Raw genomic sequence first — 22,854 nt, 5'->3', positions numbered from 1 at the left:
TTTAAGAACAACAATATATATTGTTATAACAATATTCATTTATATTCCATAACTTGTACCAGTACCTGTACAACTGTTTTCTTTTTCCTCCTTTGTTAGCATTGCCAAGCATCAGCTGATCCTGATCTAAGCAAATCCAAGCATTGAAAGAAAAGGCAGACCCTGGCCATTTCTGTATGCAAGGCACAGAAATTCCTGCCATACTGTGTGACAAATTAAAATACTGCAGTGCATTCTCTAGACTTTGTTTTCGGGCCATTGTCAGGATTGCTCGAGTCACAGGAATGGTGTAAGGGTGAATATACTCAGATTCATCCACTCTCAGTAATCTTAATAGTCGACGGATTTCTTCTGAGCTCACTGACTGACTCCCCAAGGAACCATGGAGTGCAATCAAGTTCTCAGCACAAGTTCGATGGAGGGAAGAATGGGAATCAAGTGTTTCAATGATTTGAATTCCCATGTTAGCATTGACACAAGTATTTCGGCTCTGCCTATTGATACAGCAAATTCTTTTCAGCCAATCAGAAATGAAGATTTGCAGGTCATGGGACTCTAACTCTGGAAGCCACTGGATAAGAAGCAAGAGAGGCTGGACATTACTAATGCCCAAAATTCCAACGGAGGTGTGATCACCCTCTACAGCCTGTAAAGCAAGATAAAAGACAAAAGATTGGCTACCATATTTGATATGAAGATAATAGAATTTCTTTGAATAAAGCTAAAAAACTCACCATATTCATAAGTTCTTTAAGTAGTTCCAATGGTGGCTGACCCAGGGATTTTAATACTTCAAACAGATGTGTATAACCAATTCTTTCTTTAAATACTTCCTAGGGAAGGAGAAATTAATACATCAAAGCACATTTCCAAAGACTGAATTTGCTGGGATATTAAAAATATATTCATTTAAGTTAATGTAATATTAAACATTATGAAAAATTCAGTATTTGTTTTCTTTTTATTTTTTTTTAAAGATTTATTTATTTTTATACAAGAGCTGGGGTACAAGCCAGAGATGCGGGAGGGTGAGAGGATTCACCAGAGGCAGAGCAGAGAGCAGAACAGGCAGACGACAGAAATACACTGCTGAGGGGAGCAGCAGGCGAGACAGGAGAGGTCTGCCACACCATGTGGGATTCTCGCCGGCCGGGATCGAACCCGCACTGCAGAGGCTGCAGACAGCTTCAGGGCGTGGCGCTCAACCCACTGCGCCACTGGGGAGTCCCCAGTATTTCTGTTTTCTTAATTCACATCCTTCATCTTAAATAGTTCATATACCGTCTGGAATGTTAAATGTTAAAAGAATTTACCAAAACGTAAAATAAATGAAAATAGCAATGAAAAGTGCATTACAACACACATTATGAAATGTGTACTTAAAAATCTTTAGGGGTGGGGCCTCCCCAGTGGCGCAGCGGTTGAGCGCTGGGTTGCGAAGCTGCCCACAGCCTCTGCAGCGCTGGTTCGATCCCCGGCTGCTCCCCGGCCACCAGAGGAGGGTCCCACATGGCGCGCAGACCGCTCCTGCCGCCCGCTGCTCCCCTCAGCAGTGTACTTCGGTCCTTGTGCCTGCTCTGCTCCCCGCTCTGTCTCTGGTGAATTCTCTCACCCTCCCGCGCTTCTGACTGTACCCAGTGCTTGTATAAATAAAAATAAATAAATCTTAAAAAAAAAAAAATCTTTACGGTAACAGAAATCAGAGAGCAGCCTCAAAGTACTAAATTAAAGAATACTGGAAATCCTTAGTAGAGGTCAGAAAAACTTGGGTATAATTTTCTCTCTTCTCTTTGTATTTAAATGTTGTGAATTTTGTCGACCAAAGTTTAATTTAGTAAGCTCTAAGTCATATGTATTTTTTGAGCTAGTGGGTAATCAAAGACATAAAATATAATGTAAAGACAACCAAAAATCTAAGCAAAACTAAAGTGGTCTACTGAAAATGGGCAGAAATATATACATTTACTACAAAAATCAAAAGATTTAACAAAGATTGTCTCTGAGGAAGGGAACTATTTGGGGGTCTAAGTACAGCAAAATGCTTTTCAAAAGACATTTTTTAAATAACCTTTGAATTTTAAACCATGCAAGGCATTGTCCAGTAAAAAATATTATTTTTGAAAAAATTTGAACATCATTTTAGGTTTGAATTTGATAATGCAGTACAGATTTTTAGGGAAACTAACTTTTCTCTATGAACCCTTACAAAAATCAGTGTAAAGTAAGGATTATAACTAATGGCTTAAGGAACACAGAGTAATTCATTCCTTTCTGGTACTTGAAAGCTAAGGCATGAAATAAATTTGAGGTGGTAGAGAAGGAGGTAAAATGGTAAAATAATAATAATAATAATAATAGACACTGACATTTAACCAGCACTTACAATGTACTTGGCCCTATGCTTAGTACTTTACACAAATGAGCTCATAAATCCTTAAAACTACTCAATCAGGAAACTACTAGCACAAAATCACTATAAGTAGACAGTAGAAGTAGTACATGACAATCAGTGGCCGTGCATAAGAAGAAAGCCTGAGTATCAGTGACTACAAAGAAGCAGAATTTCCACAGCCATCTGGCGAAAACAAGTTCCAAATTTATTGGGATATTCATGTGAAAATTATTCATAACTGACCTGAGAGTGAGGAGTTATTATGCTATTAATGAAGAAAATCTAGGACATAAAATTTAATTCCTTAAGCTCACACAACATACAACTTCTTTAAATAATCATTTCAACATTTCAACAGCAATAGCCTCTTCCTATTTGATGACTGACACTATAAATCACTATTAGTTTACAATCTAGTTATCAATGCCTTAAATAATCCCAAAGAAGTGGCTATATGTGCTTGTCTTTAAAATAATCAGTAAAATGATAATCATACTGAGATATTTTGTCAACTATTTCAAGTGTTAAATTATATGTATAATATACTTTCACACATGACTTTGTAAATTATATTGTAAAAACTGGGGACCAAGATTAACATTTTAGGGTACCTTTGCAGCTGGAGATTTGTTCATCACTGCTGTCAAAGCCTGAATAGTCGATACAGCCAAACAATCCAACTGTCCCTGAAACACCTATAGGAGGTGGCAAAGCAAGAAATTAACAAAATTGTTCACCAATTTGTATTCAGTTAGGAAACCTTTGTTCTGAAAACCTGAAAAAATAATTACTTAACATGCATGACATTCTTCTTTCAAAGAAATGGATTTCTGACAAACAATAACCTGCAAGAAAAGTTACAAATTTGATAGAAAATAAGTCACCTGTCAAGAAGGATAAGAATACATTCACTCATTGCATTAAAATGTTTTGGGGGAAAAAACAACACCAAGCTTAGTACATGCTTTTTAAAAATAATGGACAATCTCAAGAGGAAGGGAGGGAAGTCTATCATTGGAAATTCTATTGTTGTAATATTTTCTTCAAAAATACACCTGAACTCCAAAGGTTTAAATTTCACTGATATGTAATAAGATGTCTAAAAGTCTTTTCTACTTATTTTCCAAAACCCAAGTATAATTGAAATAGTATGTGCATACACTAATCAATTAACAATTGCAAATAGGTATAGCTATTTATTTTCACATAAAATGTAGAATTTAAGGCAGAACAGAAAATGAAATATGCAACCATAAGCACTGTCATATCTTTAAGAAGGCAATACTTAACATCAAAGTTTTAAGATAAAATAAACCAGTTCCACTTTGCCTAGTTCTATTTAAGTTTCATTATAAAGAGTTGTGTTGAACTTCAGGGCAAGCCATTTATAGCAGAAAAATAAATATCAACAATATTAAGAAACTGAACATGACTATCATATTATTTGGCTTTGTCAACCATGGAAACAGCATGGGGACTAGAAAGTTGTAAAAACTAATAGTCCCAAAAGTCTGCTCCAAGGAATATATGTTATGACTTGAAGCTTGTCACTACAGAAATAGGATTTTTCTCTCTCTCACCAAAAATAATTTTAGTGGGCCTCCCCGGTGGCGCAGCGGTTGAGCGCTGGGTTGCGAAGCTGCCCACAGCCTCTGCGGCGCCGGTTCGATCCCCAGCTGCTCCCCGGCCACCGGAGGAGGGTCCCACATGGCGCGCAGACCTCTCCTGCCGCCCGCTGCTCCCCTCAGCAGTGTACTTCGGTCCTTCTGCCTGCTCTGCTCCCCTCTCTGGCTCTGGTGAATTCTCTCACCCTCCCGCGCTTCTGACTGTACCCAGTGCATGTATAAACAAAACAAACAAACAAACAAATAAATAAATAAAACATGCCTCTATTAAAAATAAAAAAAAAAAAAAATAATAATTTTAGTAAAACGTAACTGTTAAGATCTTTGTCATTTTTAAGCTAAGTTCTACCACTTTCAGACAAAATATTTAGGCTATTAACTCATCTTTTGTTGATATTTATTAAACTTTATTACATAAAATAATATAATAAACATGTTATAATATGCATTAAACATTTTGCAAGCAGTATTTCATACAAATAAGATCTTTTCTCACTTTATCTAAGAGGACTAGGCATTCTAACACAACTAGGAAACCTAACTTAAACTTGTAACTATTATAACTGTTATAAAAAGATCTAATCTATGTAAAAAGGTCTTACGAGGGGCTAAGTCTTATAACATTCTAAAATGGTATTCTGTAATTGATATTGCAAATCCAGAATACATTATTATGTCTCTTTTTATACCTTATAAACACCAACACTAAGATAATGTTAATAAAAGATATCATGTAAGTTCTCTCACAAATATTTTGAGTGAAAAGTAAGCAATTTTTATCAATTTTTTCCAAACTTAAAATACCTAGTGTATTATGAAAAGCAATATAAATTGCATATTTCTGCCTTATATCACATACAGAATAATTTTTACAAAATAAAAAGTTACTTGTCAGGCTAAATTAAGACTCTAAGAGCTTGGCATCTTCTTCCCTTCCTCCAAGATTCAGGTTGTCCATTGAATTATAATCATTACTTGTCAACAAGAAGCAAAGAATCAAGATATTAAAACTGACCATACATATTCACAAACAAAGCCCTAAGATTCCAATATACCACAATGCTTAGAAAAAGAAGCCCCCAAAATATGAATTCATCACCAGGTGGACAGTATTGATATTGGGATCCCATTCCTGTACTTTGTAGCTTCTCAAACTGTTGGTCATTTATATTAACCAACAAAACTTCATACATGTAGGTTAAAACTTCAATACATCAAGGTTAAAGCAATTAAAATTTTAAACAATATTCAAAAATAATGAAGATTAGAATTAATTCTAATTTGTGACTTTTAAGACATAAGGAGAAAAGTACAGGAATAGTTGCTCCCAATGACTGATTTTGGACTTCAGCTGAAACAAGATGCAGGCTTTGTAGATACCTGGTCCTCATTCATTTCTGTCAGTAATTTGTTGGCAAGGTCTTTCTCGTTCTTGTCTGCCACCTTATTGTTAGCATTTAAAAATAGCTGTTAAAAACAGAGACAAGAATAATGGGAAATAAAATTAAATTGTTACCTATAAGCAGAAATGAAACTTAAATGGATTGCCATGCTTCTTGAAAATAAATCCAAGAATCCACTTGTGAAGTAAGTCACTTTAAAATTGACAATCAACTACTTACTTTTTGGGTTGTAAACTGACATTAGTTCAAATACCATATAATTTATTATTTATTATACTTTATCATTTACTAGTTATTATACATATCTCAGAACTGAGCTACTAAAATAAGAAACAGCAATTAATTTAGTTAATATTCCTAAATTCTTAAAGAATCAGCAAAAGTGCCTCACAAAAAAAGGATATACGCTATTTAGACAGACTAAAGGTACGGTAGTAAATGACAGAGTGACAAGTTTGTTTGAGAAATGCTATTAAACTAAGTTTAACATGGTTCTATCTGAAAATATTTCTGAGTCTCAAATATGCTAATGTACACTCTGACGAGGGAGGTCAGTATATAGCATTTCCCAAACTTAACTGGCCACACATTTGTTAAAAATTCTGTAAGTGTCCCCCAAAAATATTGAGTTGAGTATAATCATATTAGTTTATACTAGAAAAAGGAATTATCTCTGACCCTCACCGGAATTGCTCTCTTCTGAAAGAAATAAAGGAATAAAGTATTTTGGTTCAAGTATATAAAACTCAGCACACCAAAAGATCTCAGTCACAGTTTAGGTAAAGAGAAAGAGAAGCCAAGTTAAAGTGAAAAGGAAGGAAAAAATACATTTATAAAGGTATATATCAAGAGCATCGTCCTAAATGAAATTCTTCTTAAGTAGTCTATCATTTCAGAAATGAGGAAACAAAGGACCAATAATTGCTGAAATAAAATGAATAAAGGTATAGTATAACATGGTATGTAAGAGCATATGTAAAGCTTAACATAACAGATAAGTGAACACAATACACATTTTGGAATCAGAAACCTGGGTTTGAGTCTTGTTTCTATTACTTAATTAGTTAACTAGTTTTAAGAAAGGTAACCCTCCAAACATGATTTCTCAAAAATGAAAAGATTAATACCTCATGAAATAGGTGTGTAGATTAAATGAGATAATCCAAGCTGGCTATTAACATGGTATCTGGCTAATAAGCTTTCAAAAAATGAAAATTGGTATTATCACCAAAGACTTCAAAACTGTTAATATTACATATTATCTAGGTGCAGACACATGAACATTCAAAACTGATGAAAGAAAAATTAGTAAGTCTTTTTAGAAAGCAACATAACTATCCACATGAAGAATCTTTTAAAGTCCTCTCTCTTTAAATGGATTGTTTTTCTTAAAATCCACCCTGAGCAGGAAATCACACCAAGATTTTAGAACAGGGATGCTCACTTCAGTTTTATTTACAGTAGCAAAAAGTAAGAAAGCACTCAAAAATCCAACAATAATAGAATAAGAAAATAAATTATGGTTTATCCTCGAGCTGAAAGAGAAGTTCTCAGACCTTTCTAGTGTCAGGAATTTTTAACACTCTTAAAAATTGAGTGGGCCCCTCTGGTGGCACGGGGGTTAAAGACACAGTACTATCAAGCTATCACCAGCCACTGCCTCATGAGTTCAATTCCCGGCCAGGGAGCCAACCCACATGGTGCAGCAGACCCCTCCGGTCTCACCCACTGCTCCCCTCAGCAGTAGATTTCAGTTGATATGCCTGTTCTTCTTCCCACTGTTTCTGGTGAATCCTCTCACCCCTGCCCCCTGCAACTCTGGCCTACACCCCAGCTCTTGTAGGCATAAATAAATAAAAATAAATCTTTTTTTTTTTTTTTAAAGAAGCTCTCTAGAGGGCCTCCCTGGTGGCGCAGTGGATTGAGCACAGCACTATGAAGCTGTCCGCAGCCTCTGAAGTGCACATTTGATCCTTGCCCGCCAGGGAGATACCCACATGGCATGGCAGACCTCTCCTGTCTCACCTGCTGCTCCCCTCAGCAGTGTTTTCGTTCCATCTGCCTGTTCTGCTCCCTGCTCTGTCTCTGGTAAAGTCTCTCACCCTCTCGCATCTCTGGCCTATACCCCAGTTTTTGTGTAAATAAATAAATCTTTAAAAAAATAAAAAGAAGCTCTCTAAAACATTTCTGATACCATCTTGAAATTAAAAATACAGCAAAAGCAGAGGTCTTGGTTATTAGACTCACATAACCATACTAGAAATATAAATTTTAAAAAATGAGAAAATAAGCAAATTGGCTGTATATGTCAAAAACCTTAACAGTATTTCTGTTTTTACTTATCTATATTTTCCAATTAGCTATAATTTGTTTTTGTACAATATTCCCTACTGTCAAAAAGAAAAAAAGCACAGGTTTTTTTTTGGTGCCCTTTAATCTAATAATTATTTTTTTTTTAAGATTTATTTATTCATACAAGAACTGGGATACAGGCTAGAGGTGCTGGAGGGTGAGAGGATTCATCAGAGACTGGGGGGAAGCAGAACAGGCAGATCTACTGAAATACACTGCTGAGGGGAGCAGCGGGGGGAGACAGGAGAGGTCTGCCGTGCCATGTGGGTATCTCCCTGGCTGGCCGAGGATCAAACTGGAGCTGCAGAGGCTGCATTACGCTTCACAGCATTGCGCTCAACCCCCTGCGCCATCAGGGAGGACCTCATCTAGTAATTCTATTGGAAGTTAGAATTTTAATCTATGAAACTTAAAGGAATTATTACATAAAAGCAAAAACACTGTAAACAAATTAAGCACCAATTAATCGGTGGAAATTTAATGAAAGTTATGGTACACTCATTTAATATATTATGTAGGTATTAAAATTATAACACAGGAAAATACTAATGAATTAACCTTAAATGAAACAGAAAGCACAAAATTATATCCCTCAAGTGTTCACACTAAACTTTAACAATGCACACCAAACAAGACTTTAAAACTCAACAAAAGAATGAATAACCCAATTAAGAAATGGGAAAAGGACTGGAATAGACAATTCTCCAAAGAAGATATACAAATGGTCAATAAACACATGAAAATGTGTTTATTAGTGATACTATTAGTATTACTATTAGTAAACTAGTAGTAAACTATTAGTGATACTAATCAGTATCACTAATAGTTAGAGAATGCAAATTAAAATCACAATGAAATACCATCTCTTGCCCATTCGGATGGCTACTACCAAAAGGAAAAAAAAATGAAGACAGAACAGGATTGGTCAGGAGTTGAAGAAATTGGAATTTTGTACACTGCTGATGAGAATGTAAATGGTTCAGCATCTATGAAGAACAGTGAAGTGATTGTTTAGAAAATTAGAAACTTGTTTGCTATATGATTCAGCAATCCCCCCACCCCCTTGGATATATAAGCAAAGGAAGTGAAAACAACATCTTCAAGAGATACATTTATACTCATGTTCATATAAGTATTATCCACAATAGCCAAAAGATGGACTCAACATAACAGTACTGGTGGCGCAAGGGGTTAAGTCTCAGCACTATGAAGCTAGCAGCCACTGCAGCATGAGGTTCGATGCCCGGCCATGAAGCTGACCCACATGGCACAGCAGACCTTTCCTGTCTCACCCTCTGCGCCCCTCAGCAGTGTATTTCAGTAAATCTGCCTGTTCTGCTCCCCACTCTGTCTCTGGTAAATCCTCTCACCCCCACCCCCACATCTCTGGCCTGCACCCCAGTTCTTGTATACATAAATAAATCTTTAAAAAATATATGGGTATATAAACACGTAAATGGACAAGCAAAATGTGATACATGCAATGGAATATTATTCAGCCTTAAAAAGGCAGGAAATTCTGGATTATGCTACAACATAAACGAATCTTGAGGAAGATGCCAAATGAAACACATCATTTACAAAAAAAAATATGATTACATTTACATGAAAATAGTCAAAATCATTAGAGACAAAGAATGGCTGGCGGTAGGGCAGAATGAGTTGTTTAATGGGTATAGAGTTTCAATTTTACAAGATGAAAAGTTTGTGGAAAATGAATGGTGTTGATGATTGCACAACCACTGAATGCATTTTATACCACTGAACTGTACACTTAAAAATGGTTAAGATGGTAAATATAATGAGTACTTTATCATAATAAAAGGAGAAGAACTTATAACAAAATGCTCAAATATGAATCAAAATAATAGCTCCTTAAAGTCAGACAATAATAATAATAATAGAAAAATACCTTGCAGTTTTGTAGCAGTCGTATGAGATGTTCAAAACAATTACTATTAAGAAAAATGGCCTGAAGAACAGGCCTATCTGTACAATCTAGCATAGCTGTGATGGTATCTAGAAAAATAAAAACAAAACCAGCCATTTATAAAGTAGAAAATTAGAAATCACAGAAACATTTACTCTAAAACCATATTTTTATTTAGACATTTCAGCTTAAAGATGTAAAATAATTAGGAAATAATAGTGATGGGGAGCAGAAAACAAAGTTTGCACTTAACACTTGGAAAGAAAGTAGAAATTTTTATACTTTATTTTAAAAAATATTTAACTTTTTAAATTTAATAGTGAGATATATATTTAATAGTGAGATATATAAATATATATATATATATATATATATATATATATATATATATATATATATATATATATATATTCCCCCCCGCCCAGGGATTTACTTAGCTGTTCTTTTATTACAATGCTCAAGTATAATCAACTGTGGGTCACAGTTTATTAATAAGCAACATCTGGTTATGTTTGGCTACACAGTCTAATTTATGGCCATTATGAAAATGTGATACCTTGTCACAGATTAAAAACTACAAATGGCCCTTTCTGAAATTAAATTTTCAAAACCATAACTTAATTTAAACACTGATGCTGTTAGTGCATTATGTTTTCAAAAAGAAACATAAGGTTCAATTTTATTAACATTAAAGCAAAGATAATGCAGACAAAGAATTCCCCAGTAACTATTTCAATAGCTGAATTAAACCATCAATACTTTCTATATAATGGCCTTGTATTCCAAATGAAAGTGGGGAAATATAAAGTCACAAAAAAAAAAAAAAAACCACCTCAGAGAAAACGGAGTATAATAAACTTACTCAGCATTTTGATCTGCAGGGATATGAATCGGTTTTCCCACTGTCTGGACCTCCTTTGATTAGGTAAAGCTGAATGATCTGAATTCAGCAATTTAAAATAGTTTTCCAGAATAGTGCTGGTTTCCACTTGACGCTGGTCAGAGCTACTAGTGAGAAGGATATGTACTACTTCTGTAAGGCACTTCAGAGTAAGTTCTACCTTCCTTCCCACTTCTTTAGGATTTCCATCCTCCCAGGAGTCACAATCTGCCAAAACTCTCATAAGAACTTCCATGGTGGCTGGAGAAATAGCTTGCAAAGCATTCCTCTGAAATATGAAAGACAATAAAAATAAAATTCAAATCTAACTGAAATTCTACATGTCTGCAAAAAAAAAAAACAAGAATTAAATAAATTTGTGGGCAACTTTTTCTTTCAATAAATTAACATAAAATTTTTTATAAATATACTTTGACTGATACTGTTAGTATTTTACATCTGGTAAGTCTGCATTTCTTCACTATTGATAGATTCTGATCTTAATTCAGTAGCAATCTGCCCACATTGAAAACTCATCTTCTACCCTACCTAGCAGGGAGGAGATCCATGTGATATAATTCTGGTCAAGGATATATGGCAGTAGATAATGAAGGGAATATCATTTTACAAATAAAAAGGGAAGGACATTTGGTACTTGGCCCTTTCACCTGTTTTCCTCTATGGAATATAGATATGATGCTTGAAGCCAACTTGATATCATTAGGAAACAAGTATAACAATTAAACTTAGTAGGCTACCAAAAACAGAACAAGAATACCAAAGACCCTGAGCCCTTGGGGTATAATTGAGTTGTTTTACCAGCCCAAACTACCTACATGTATGCAAGAATTTTTTTAAAACCCTTAATTTGAATAATCCCTTTCAGGTTTTCTGTTGGTTTCCACAGATCCATGCCAAATGATATGATAAATATAAGAGGACTGGCTTGGCTCTGGTTCTACATATAAATCACTGAAATTTCATAATATGTAATGAGTAACACTTTGTGGTGATCCATTAGACTTGAAAATAAAAAATATATCCTAAGTTGTTAAATTAATATCTAGGGGGCGGAGAAACATGGCGGCGAGGAGACGCTGCGAGTAAGATCTCCCATTAAAAAAAGTTAATAGGGAGGAAAAGCGGCAGGTCCCAGTGAGAAGTGGGACACGAAAGATAAACGGGTGACTCCAGCAAACTACCTGAAGAAGAAAGTTGCCATAAAAGAGGACCAGAAGGGAGGAAAGCGCAGAACCCTGCTCCCCTCCCCCACCCACAGAGTCGGCACTCTCCGACCAGCAGAGAGGAGGAAAACAACAAACCAAAACGACCAACAAGAACAAACGACGCATCAAGCGGGACTGTGAGTGGAAAGGAACTATTGCAGCCACCACACCCTGTGAACGGGAGCTGTGGAGAACCCTGCAGGATTCGCCGCAGCAGTGAGCGAACGGCTCCGGGCGCCATTAGAGAAGAAAAAAGAGACTCTGGAGGAGACCTGCACACAGCCCCGGCCTGCCGGTAAGCTTGCGGGAGACGCGCACACAGCCCGGGCTGCCGGTAAGCTTGCGCGGAAAAGCGGCGCCCTTGGCACGCTTAAAAAGCAAACGCAGATCGGGATCGTGGCTGCCCAGGTCCCCGCGCCTGCGACCTAGGCTTGCTGGGAGACACGCGGAGGCCCTCCTCACTGAGGTGAAAGTCCCTCACTGAGTGAGCAGGAACCAGGCGCCCAGGCACGGGAGCAGGTGCAAAAGGCGCCATTCCCGCGCCACTGAACTGGGCTACAGCCCGCGTCCTGGAACTGAGGGCTTTGGAACTGAGACCCGGGGCACGAAATTCGGGGCGTGGGTTCTCCACGACGGTGGGGCACAAGGCAGACACAGCACCCCAAAGCCGTTGAGGTTTACCCTACCATTCTTGCTCTGCTCCCTGTCCCACGGGGGGGGGGGAGGGTCGAAAAACAGCCCCCCAAGGACAATAGGAGAGCTCTCTGGTGCCACCTAGCGACCAGAAAAAAAAAGTCACTAACACCCCATAGAACAGGGAAACTTAAGAAAAGACTTCTTGAAAAGGGCAGAAGGCTTCTGGAGGACCCAGTGGCCAGCTGGGAAGTTAGCCCACGCCAGGCCCCTTCCAACCAGCAGTCTGAGCCCACAGAGGGAGCAGGCACCCACGTCCGGGGCAGACCGGGTGCACAGAAGAGTGTGCCTGAGACCGGAGGCGCAGGGACTGCATCCCGCTTCGCCATTTTAGAACAGGGACATTTCTTCAGTAAAGACTGCCTAAAACCAGCAGAAAGCTCCCCCAGAAGCCAGAGATAGCTCCTGGAGGAGCCAGAGGGAAGCAGAGAAGTTCACCCAAGATGCCAGCCAGTCCGAGCAACACAGTGTCCCAATGCATACGACAAATTAGAAAACAGACAGTAGGGAGTAGAAGAACCACACGCAACCTAACAAATCCTCAGGAAAGAAGCACACCACAAAAAGAAAACCACTCCCCAGATTGCAACGACAGCAACTTGGAAGAACTGCTGAGCCTTCCAGAAAGAGAATTTAAAATTGCCATGATTAAAAAAGTGATAGAAGTCATAAAGGAAAACAATGATCAGAAGAAGGAAATTGAGTCCCTAAAGAGGGAAAACAATGGTCAGAAGAATGAAATTGAGTCCCTAAAGAGGGAAGTAAAAGAAATGCAGGAGATCAAAGAATTAATGGAGGAACTAAAGAACTCTGGGAAAAGCAATGAAAGCAGAATAGATGAAATGGAAGAACGAATAAGTACTCTTGAAGACACAGAAATAAAAAGAACCAAAACAGAAAAGGAAAGAGAAGTACGAAGGAAAAAGAATGAAGAAAGACTTCGGGAACTATCTGACTCCATGAGGAAAGGAAATATAAGAGTTATAGGAATTCCAGAAGGAGAGGAGAGAGATGTAGGAACAGAGAAAATATTCCAGGAGATAACTGAAGAGAACTTCCCAAATGCGAAGAAGGAGCTGAAAATTGATATATAAAGAAGCAAGAAGAACACCAAACTTCCACGACGAAAGGAAAAATACAGCAAGACACATAATAGTAAAGCTCCCAAGAATCCAGGACAAGGAAAAAATAATGAAGCGGACAAGAGGGAAGAAACAGATAACATTCAAAAGAAAACCAATCAGGCTGACATCAGACTTCTCTGAAGAAACACTACGGGCAAGGAGAGAGTGGAGGGACATAGTCAACAGACTCCAAGAAAACAGATGCCAACCAAGAATACTCTATCCCGCAAAGCTCTCCTTCCTCTATGAAGAAAGAATAAGGATCTTCCCAGACAAACAGAAACTCCGGAATTTCATTACGACTAAACCCCCACTCCAAAAAATACTACAAGCAATCCTAAAGCCAGAACCTCAGAGGGACGAATAACAACGAAAGATGACCAAAAAAAAAAAAAAAGAAAAGTTATTAAAAGAATAAATAAATAAAATCAAAGGAAAGACAAACACAATGGCAAATACAGATACTAACATATCAATATTAACTCTAAATGTAAATGGACTAAACTCTTCAATAAAAAGACACAGAGTTGCAGCCTGGATTAAGAAACAAAACCCAACCTTTTGCTGTCTCCAGGAAACACATTTAGCTACAAAAGATAAAAATAGGCTCAAAGTTAAAGGATGGAAAACATCCTACAAGCAAATGACCAAAAAAAACAAAGCAGGAACAGCTATACTTATATCAGATAAAACAGACTTCAAACTCAAAAAAATAAAAAGAGACCCCAATGGTCACTACATTATGATCAAGGGGACAATACTTCAAGAAGAAATAACACTCATTAACATATACTCACCAAACGAAGGAGCACCAAAATATATCAGACAACTGTTGTCCACTCTGTAAAACAGACATCAGAGAAAACACATACGTAGTGGGAGACTTCAACACACCACTATCAACAATGGATAGATCAACAAGACAAAAAATAAGTAAAGAAACTAAAGCTCTAAATAAGGACCTAGAGCATTTGGGCTTAACAGACATCTATAGAACACTAAACCCAAAAAAAACGGAGTACACAATTTTCTCAAGCGCACACGGATCATTCTCCAGGATCGATCACATACTGGGGCACAAGACAAACATCAACAGATACACCAAGATTGAAATCATACCAACCATCTTTTCTGACCACGAAGGCATCAAACTAGAAATAAACCATAAAAAGAAGGCAAGGAACTATCCTACCTCATGGAGATTAAAAGCCACACGACTGGAAGACCACTGGACTAACGAGGAGATAAAAGAAGAAATTAAAAAATTCTTTGAATTGAATGACAAGGAGGATACCAATATCCTAAATGTATGGGATGCAGCAAAAGCAGTAATAAGAGGAAAATATATAGCAATAGAAGCTCACATCAAAAAACAAGAAAGAACTCAAAGAAACAACCTAATCTCGAAGCTCAAAGATCTAGAAAAAGAACAACAAAAAAAACGCAAAACCAGTAGAAGAAAAGAAATAATAAAAACCAAAGCAGAAATAAATGAAATTGAAACTAAAAAAACAATCCAAAAGATCAATGAAACAAAGAGCTGGTTCTTTGAAAAATAAATACAATAGACAAACCCCTAGCCAGGCTCACAAAGGAAAAAAGGGAGAAAGCACAAATAAACAAGATCATAAATGAAAGAGGAGAAATCAAACAGACAAGCAGAAATCAAAAGAATAATCAGTAACTACTATGAACAGTTATATGGAAACAAGTTCAACAATCTAGAGGAGATGGACAAATTCCTACAACTCTACAATCACCCAAAGCTAGATAAAGAAGAAATAGAACACCTAAACAGACCAATTACAAGCAGCGAAATTGAAATGGTAATCAAAAACCTCCCCAAAAACAAAAGCCCAGGATCTGATGGATTTACAAATGAATTCTACCAAATATTCAGAGACGATTAGTGCCTATCCTTCACAAACTCTTCAAAATATTGAGAAGGAAGGGACAATACCAAACACGTTCTATGAAGCCAATATTACACTAATACCAAAACCGAATAAGGACAACACAAAAAAGGAAAACTACAGGCCAATCTCCCTAATGAACACTGATGCAAAAATCCTCAATAAAATTTTAGCTATCAGAATCCAACAATGTATCCATAAGATAATTCACCATGACCAAGTTGGATTCATTCCAGGAACACAAGGATGGTTTAACATCCGAAAATCAATCAACGTTATCCAACACATCAACAAAAGAAATATAAAAACCATATGATAATATCAATAGATGCTGAGAAAGCTTTCGACAAAGTGCAATGCCCATTCATGATAAAAGCCCTTGAAATTCTTGGGATACAAGGAACATACCTCAACATCATAAAGGCCATCTATGACAAGCCAACAGCCAGTATCATTCTCAATGGTGAAAAGCTGAAAGCAATTCCATTAAGATCTGGAACAAGACAAGGATGTCCACTCTCACTACTGCTTTTCAATATAATACCGGAAGTCCTAGCCAGAGCAATAAGACAAGAGAAAGACATACAAGGAATCCAAATAGGAAAAGAAGAAGTCAAACTATCACTATTTGCAGATGATAAGATAATATACATAGAGAACCCCAAAAACTCCACAGAAAAACTAATTCAACTCATCAATCAATTCAGTAAAGTGGCAGGATACAAAATCAACACACAAAAGTCAGTAGCCTTCCTATACACAAACAATAAATCTGAAGAAGAAGAAATAAAAAAACCATCCCTTTTATTATCGAAACAAAAAAATCAAATATTTGGGAATAAATCTAACAAAAGAGGTAAAGGACCTATACAAAGAAAACTATAAAACACTATTAAAAGAAATAGAAGAAGACACAAAGAAATGGAAAGACATCCCCTGCTCATGGATTGGAAGAATAAACATTATTAAAATGGCCATCCTACCAAAAGCAATATACAGATTCAATGCTATTCCAATCAAAATTTCAATGGCATTCTTCAAAGAAATAGAACAATTATTGATGAAATTCATATGGAATCACAAAAAACCCCGAATAGCCAAAGCTCTCCTGAAAAAAAGAGAAGGGAATGGAGGCATCACACTCCCAGACTTCAAACTCTACTACAAAGCCATAATCATCAAAACTGCATGGTATTGGAACAAGAACAGACATACAGACCAATGGAATCAAATAGAAAATCCAGAAATAAACCCACAGATTTATGGTCAACTAATCTTTGACAAAGGAGCAAAGACTATGCATTGGAGCAAAGAAAGTTTGTTCAATAAATGGTGCTGGGAAAACTGGGTCGCTACATGCAAAAGAATGAGCTTGACCACTACCTCACACCATACACAAAATCAACTCAAAATGGATTAAAGAACTAGACATAAGACCTGAAACCATAAAATACATAGAAGGAAATATAGGCGAAACACTACGTGATTTGCACATCAAAGACATCTTTACAGATACATCACCCAAAGCAGTGATAGTGAAGGCAAAGATAAACAGCTGGAACTAAATCAAATTAAAGAGCTTCTGCACAGCAAAAGAGACAACAACAACAAAGAGAAACCCCACCAACTGGGAGAAATTTTTTGCACCCAACACTAATGATAAAGGACTGATCACAAAAATCTGCAAAGAGCTGATGAGACTCAGCAACAACAAAGAAAATAATCCAGTCAAAAAATGGGCAGAAGAGCTAAAAAGAAACTTCTCTGAAGAGGACATGCAAATGGCCAACAGACATATGAAAAAATGTTCAACATCACTTGTAATCAGGGAAATGCAAATCAAAACTACCATGAGATACCATCTTACACCAGTGAGAATGGCACATATTAAAAAAACTAGCAACAACAAATGTTGCGAGGGTGTGGAGAAAAAGGAACTCTTCTGCACTGTTGGTGGGAGTGCAAACTGGTCCAACCACTATGGAGAGCTGTGTGGAGATTTCTGGACCTACTAAACATAGAGCTTCCATATGATCCAGCAATTCCACTCCTAGGTATTTACCTAAAGGACACGAAACATCAATTCCAAAGAACCCTGCACCCCTATGTTTATAGCAGCACTATTTACAATAGCTAAGCTTTGGAAACAGCCCAAATGCCCAAAAATAGATGAATGGATCAAGAAGATGTGGTACATATATACCATGGAATATTACTCAGCATTCAAAAAAGATAAACACATGCAATTTGCAGCAACATGGATGGCGCTGGAAGGGATCATGCACAGCGAAATAAGCCAGAAAGAAAAAGAAAAATACCGGATGGTCTCACTCATAGCAGGAATCTAGAAAACTTAAATAAGGGGCAGGAAAATGAATATAAGAAAGTGAAAATCAAAATCAACAAAAAATATGAACCAGAGACACTTTTTGGGGGGTGGGGGCCGGGAGGGGAGGGATTGGGGTCAGAATGGGGGGTTTGCAATTGTATGGGGAATATAAAAATAAAATTTATTATTTAAATAAAAAAAAATCTAAAAAAAATAAAATAAATTAATATCTAGTAAATAGAACAGAGTTCTACAAAATTATCTGAAATTAACAGCACTTAGTGCATTAGGATTTGGTATTTTCAATGTAGTAATATCAATAATAAGTGCTACTATAGAAGAAATTGATGATGGCCCACCAAAGATCCATTTTCTTCCATTTACTTATTAATAGAATGATGAGTTTTTCTGGACACAGCACCAAAAAATAAAGATTATGTTTCCTGACCTTTCCAGTTTCTAAGGAGGGTAAGAAGCAAGTTTTATTAATTTTTTTTATCAAGAAATATTTGTCTTCTACGCAGTTTTCAGGAGTTTGGCAAATTATACTTAAAAAACTAGGCCACTATGCCACTGTCTTCTTCTACATCATCCCTTCCATCTTTGTGCCCCAAATGAAGACATAAGGTCAGAATTATAGATGTTATCTTGTAGCAAAAGAAATAACCGTAAAAGGTGAACTTATAACTTAGGCTGTTATGTTAGTATTTACTTACTGCTACTTATCAGGAAGCTAAAAGCTCATATACCTGTGATTTACTCAGTTCTTATAAGCACAGGACTTCAAGTACTTTACATAATTTATCTATTATTTGGAAAGATCCCCAACACCCTATAGGTGTTGTTATTTCCCTATAATAAACAAAGATATGTATATAAATAGTTTATCCAAGTTCACACAGTAGCTAGAAATGGACATGAGATTCAAACCTATGTCAGCATGGCTTAAAGATCTTGCTCTTAACATAAACAAAAACAGAACAAATATCATGCCAATGTGAAGCCCAGGCACGATACTTTGGGAAAGGAAACTAGTCACTGGACTTTAGTTTTTTGCTGTTTATGACACACGACCATTCTTATGCCTCTTGAAATTCAATTCCTTTAAATACCCTTGACTAATTCTTTATTCAGCAAACAGTGTTCTTATTTCAATAAAGGTCTAACTATAGCCACGATCTGATTACAGTATCTTGAGTATTTTCAGTACCTAACATAATACATTGGCTTTTTAGAACTTACTTGATTTTCATGTGAATTTTAATTACAGGTCTCCCAGGGCTTGATTACCCCTAGGCACTAACAACAGTAAGTTTCCGTATGCTCAAAAAGGGAAGAGTCAAAATCGATGCCATTTCCAATTTTATTCATGCATAATCATTAATTCTTACTCTCAGTAGTAATAAAATGATCAAAATGGGAAGATAACTGAAACATAAGTATATTGGCTAATATAGGATCCTGACAAAGCCAACAAAATGGAAAGATTCTGAGCACTATTGCTCTCACTAAAAAGAGATTCTTACCTTCTACTAAGATGAAGAGAAGGTGGCAAGATAGTCCACTAAGAAACCCACATATTATTATTAATTATGTGTGATTTTTTTCATCAGTAGAAATCAGAGACATTTTCATGTATCACAATTGTTTCAGTGTCTTGAAATCGTTTATACTTATCTCTGCTTGGAAATTTCTTTAGTTACTAAATGTGCCACTGTATCTTTTCAATGTTTGTAAAGAAGCATGTATTACTATGCAGATTTGTTTCATTAATTTTTTTTAGCAACATCATAATTAGTATATTTAGTTTCCTTTGGATCGTAAGTATTTTATTTTAGGCACTGCCAACATACTAATAAAAGGTTTTGAACAAACTGCCAAAGAAGTGTATGATTCAAATAGGTTACAAATATCTGATCTAAATTGTATGGTTAAAGAAAAAAAGCAGAATATTCTTTCTGAACTACAGTCCTGTTTTCAACAAATAAGTTTACCATAGACAGCTATTTATGATGCTTGACTTAAAAACATTAGAATTTCTTTCTCGTAAAAAATTTTAAAAAAATAACTAGTGGGATTTGTTGGGGAAAATGCACATGTTAATGTATTTATGAATTATAAATAGATAAGTGACCAAATTTATGTCTTAAGAAATCAAACTGATAGAGTTTGATTCTATTCAGTAAACAAATAGGGATGACTATCCTCTTTGAAGCAAGAACTAGTAGCCAGAAGTCAACACCTTAAAGAACTTAAAATACCAAAATTTGCTAAATCTGGTTATTTATGCAGTAATTTTATTGTAGGTGCTAATATTATTATTTAGATTATTCAATAGTTGACAAATCAAGGAATAAGATTAACAAGATATAAACTGAAACAAAATTTGATGGTTCATAAAATTGAAAAAATACAAAGAATACATTAAATAATCCATGGAAAGCTTTCACACTTAACTATTGTTTTATATATTAACTTGAAACACTTTCCTCACCTGTCCACCAGCTACAATGGCTCCAAAGAGATGCAATAAGCAACACTTAAGACTTTCCTTGAGATGTTCACTTTCCTGAAAACATTCTGTGAATACACAATAAACAAATGAGTCATGCTTTCACAGTACAATTTATCTCTAAGGAAAGTCTGACAACAAAACACTAAGAATCAGTATTAGTATAAAGGCTAAAATATTCTAAAAGACAAGGTTAATATGCACGTTTTCATAGGAATGGAAAAGAGAATCTATTGGGCAGTATTTTTGATACTTTATGTGATTTAATTCTCATAATATTCCATATTGCTCCCATTTCTATATGGGCAAATGGAAGGTCACAATTCATTATCTTGCCTGAAGTCACACAGCTACTAAGTGACAGAAGTAAAAAATTAATCAAATCTGACAAAAATTTTCTTTTTACTACTACAGCTGCCTCTTTTTAGTATAATTAACTATAATTATTCAATTATAAAATTGAATAAGACAAAAAGATTTCCTGGGTCTACTCCTGGCAAATATTCTAAAGTTTTGGTCTTAGTAGTAATCTTTATTAACATTATAAAATATTTTATTATTTTTAAAAGATTATGCACATATTTGACAAAGAACAAATAAAGCAGCATGAAGGGGCAGATGAGAAAGCCTCCCTCTAACATATCCCTCAATCCACCATACTCCTTACAATTGGGAAAAAAAACCTATACTACTGCATCATGCATTTTTGTTTTTAATTTAATATATCCTGGGGCTTATTACATCTTAACATATACAACACCTTGTTCATTTTTATGCTAGAGAGTATACCATTATAATGATGAACCTTAATTTATTTACTAAGTTATCTACCTATACACTTTCATGCTTTTCCCCTTTCTTTTGATACTGCTAATAATCTAGTACTGAATATCCTTTTGTATACATTAGTAAACACAGATTATAGCCATAGATTATTTCAATCTTATATATAACGCACATTATCAAACAGAAACAGCTTAGAGGTAAAATGCTCTGATATTAATTTACAATTGAAAATTTGTCATTCTAGCTCTACTGGAATAACTGTCACTATACATGGCTTCATGCTATATGTAACTAGAAAACTGGACAAAATAGGTTCTAGAAATTTAGCTACAGAACTGATACACAAGAGAAGGAAAGCAAGTGAGTCCAAGAATCACTTCAGCTTCCTATTTAAAGACATTTTCTGAACAACTGCAGGGGGAGCACTAGAAGAACACAGCAATTTGCTGAATTAGAAGACGAATAAAGTTCCAGGAGGAACAGGCAGCTGGAATTTGTGAAACAGTACTGGAGTAGAGGAATCTGCATATGATGCATATTTATGCAGAAATATGCAGGAGTATAAGTATCAATCCTCACAAAGGACAGGCAAAACCTACTGAGAAGAATAACTGTAATATTTCACACAGAGCTGGAAGATTGAGTTCTATTTAGCCACATGGGACACATAGAAAACAAATATAAAGGATGTGAAAAGATACAGCATATAAACTCTATTTATTTATAAGATTGCTATGTTAGTATTTAGCAAACCAAGGAAGGAATAATATCAAGAGAAAACAAGGATTACCATATGTAGAAAGGACACTTCATTATCAAATTCAAGCTATGAAAATCAGACTATGAGCAAAAGTTTATACTTTCAAGTACTTAGACTAAATATTTTTGGATAAATGAACAAAATATGTGCAAATTTATATGCTAAGAACTAAAAAAAACTGATTGAAGAAATAACCCATAAACAGGGTCTCCCTGGTAGCCCAGGGTTAAGTCTCAGTGTTATCATCTCTATGGCCTGAATTCAATCCCTGGACAGGGAGCTAAACCACATATGGCCCAGCAGACCTCTCTGGTCTCGTCTACTGCTCCCCTTAGCAATGTATTTCAGTAAATGTGCTGTTCTGCTCCCCATCCTGTCTCTGGTGCATCCTCTCTCTCCCCACTCTCCTGGCCTACAGCCTAGTTTTTCTAAACAAAAATTAAAAAAAGAAAAGAGAAATAGTACTATGAATGCATTAAAAATAATTATTAAAAAAAAAACAATGAAGCATTCAAAAAAGATAAACACATGCAATTTGCAGCAACATGGATGGCGCTGGAAGGGATCATGCTCAGCGAAATAAGCCAAAAAGAAAAAGAAAAATACCAGATGGTCTCACTCATAGCAGGAATCTAGAAAACTTAAATAAGGGACCAGGAAAATGAATAACTATAAGAAAGTGAAAATCAAAATCAACAAAAAACTATGAACCAGAGACACTTTTAGGGGGGCAGGGGCGGGAGGGGAGGGATTGGGGTCAGAATGGGGGCGCTGCAATCGTATGGGGAATATAACAATAAAATTTATTATCTAATAAAAAAAAAAATGATAAATCAACTTCAAGAATTTAAAATCTTAATATTCTTTTTGTAGTTATTTAATGGACTCAAAAATGTATATAGTAATGCAAAAGATTCAGAATAATCCAA

General features: G+C 35.9%; 1 protein-coding gene across 4 annotated transcripts in view; it reads right to left on the bottom strand.

Annotated features, from left to right (window-relative positions):
* Positions 1–22,854, bottom strand: part of NBEAL1 (neurobeachin like 1) — a 145,432-nt gene that overhangs the window by 90,830 nt on the left and 31,748 nt on the right. For 3 of the 4 annotated variants that reach the window (XM_037523880.2, XM_054700001.1, XM_054700002.1), the window contains exons 8-14: positions 20,362–20,447; positions 10,565–10,871; positions 9,685–9,791; positions 5,398–5,484; positions 3,004–3,087; positions 735–833; positions 66–646 (exon numbers count right to left, since the gene is read on the bottom strand). In XM_037523880.2, coding sequence (XP_037379777.1) covers positions 66–646; positions 735–833; positions 3,004–3,087; positions 5,398–5,484; positions 9,685–9,791; positions 10,565–10,871; positions 20,362–20,447 — 1,351 coding nt within the window. The remainder of the gene's footprint in view (positions 1–65; positions 647–734; positions 834–3,003; positions 3,088–5,397; positions 5,485–9,684; positions 9,792–10,564; positions 10,872–20,361; positions 20,448–22,854) is intronic. The other variant, XM_054700003.1, reaches the window with a different exon arrangement.

The sequence above is a fragment of the Talpa occidentalis genome, unplaced genomic scaffold, assembly GCF_014898055.3.
Source record: "Talpa occidentalis isolate TD23 unplaced genomic scaffold, MPIMG_talOcc4v2.1 talOcc4.3, whole genome shotgun sequence".
NCBI classification, from domain to species: Eukaryota; Metazoa; Chordata; class Mammalia; order Eulipotyphla; family Talpidae; genus Talpa; species Talpa occidentalis.
Note: the sequence above shows the minus strand (reverse complement) of the source record. Positions and strands in the feature narration are given on the sequence as shown.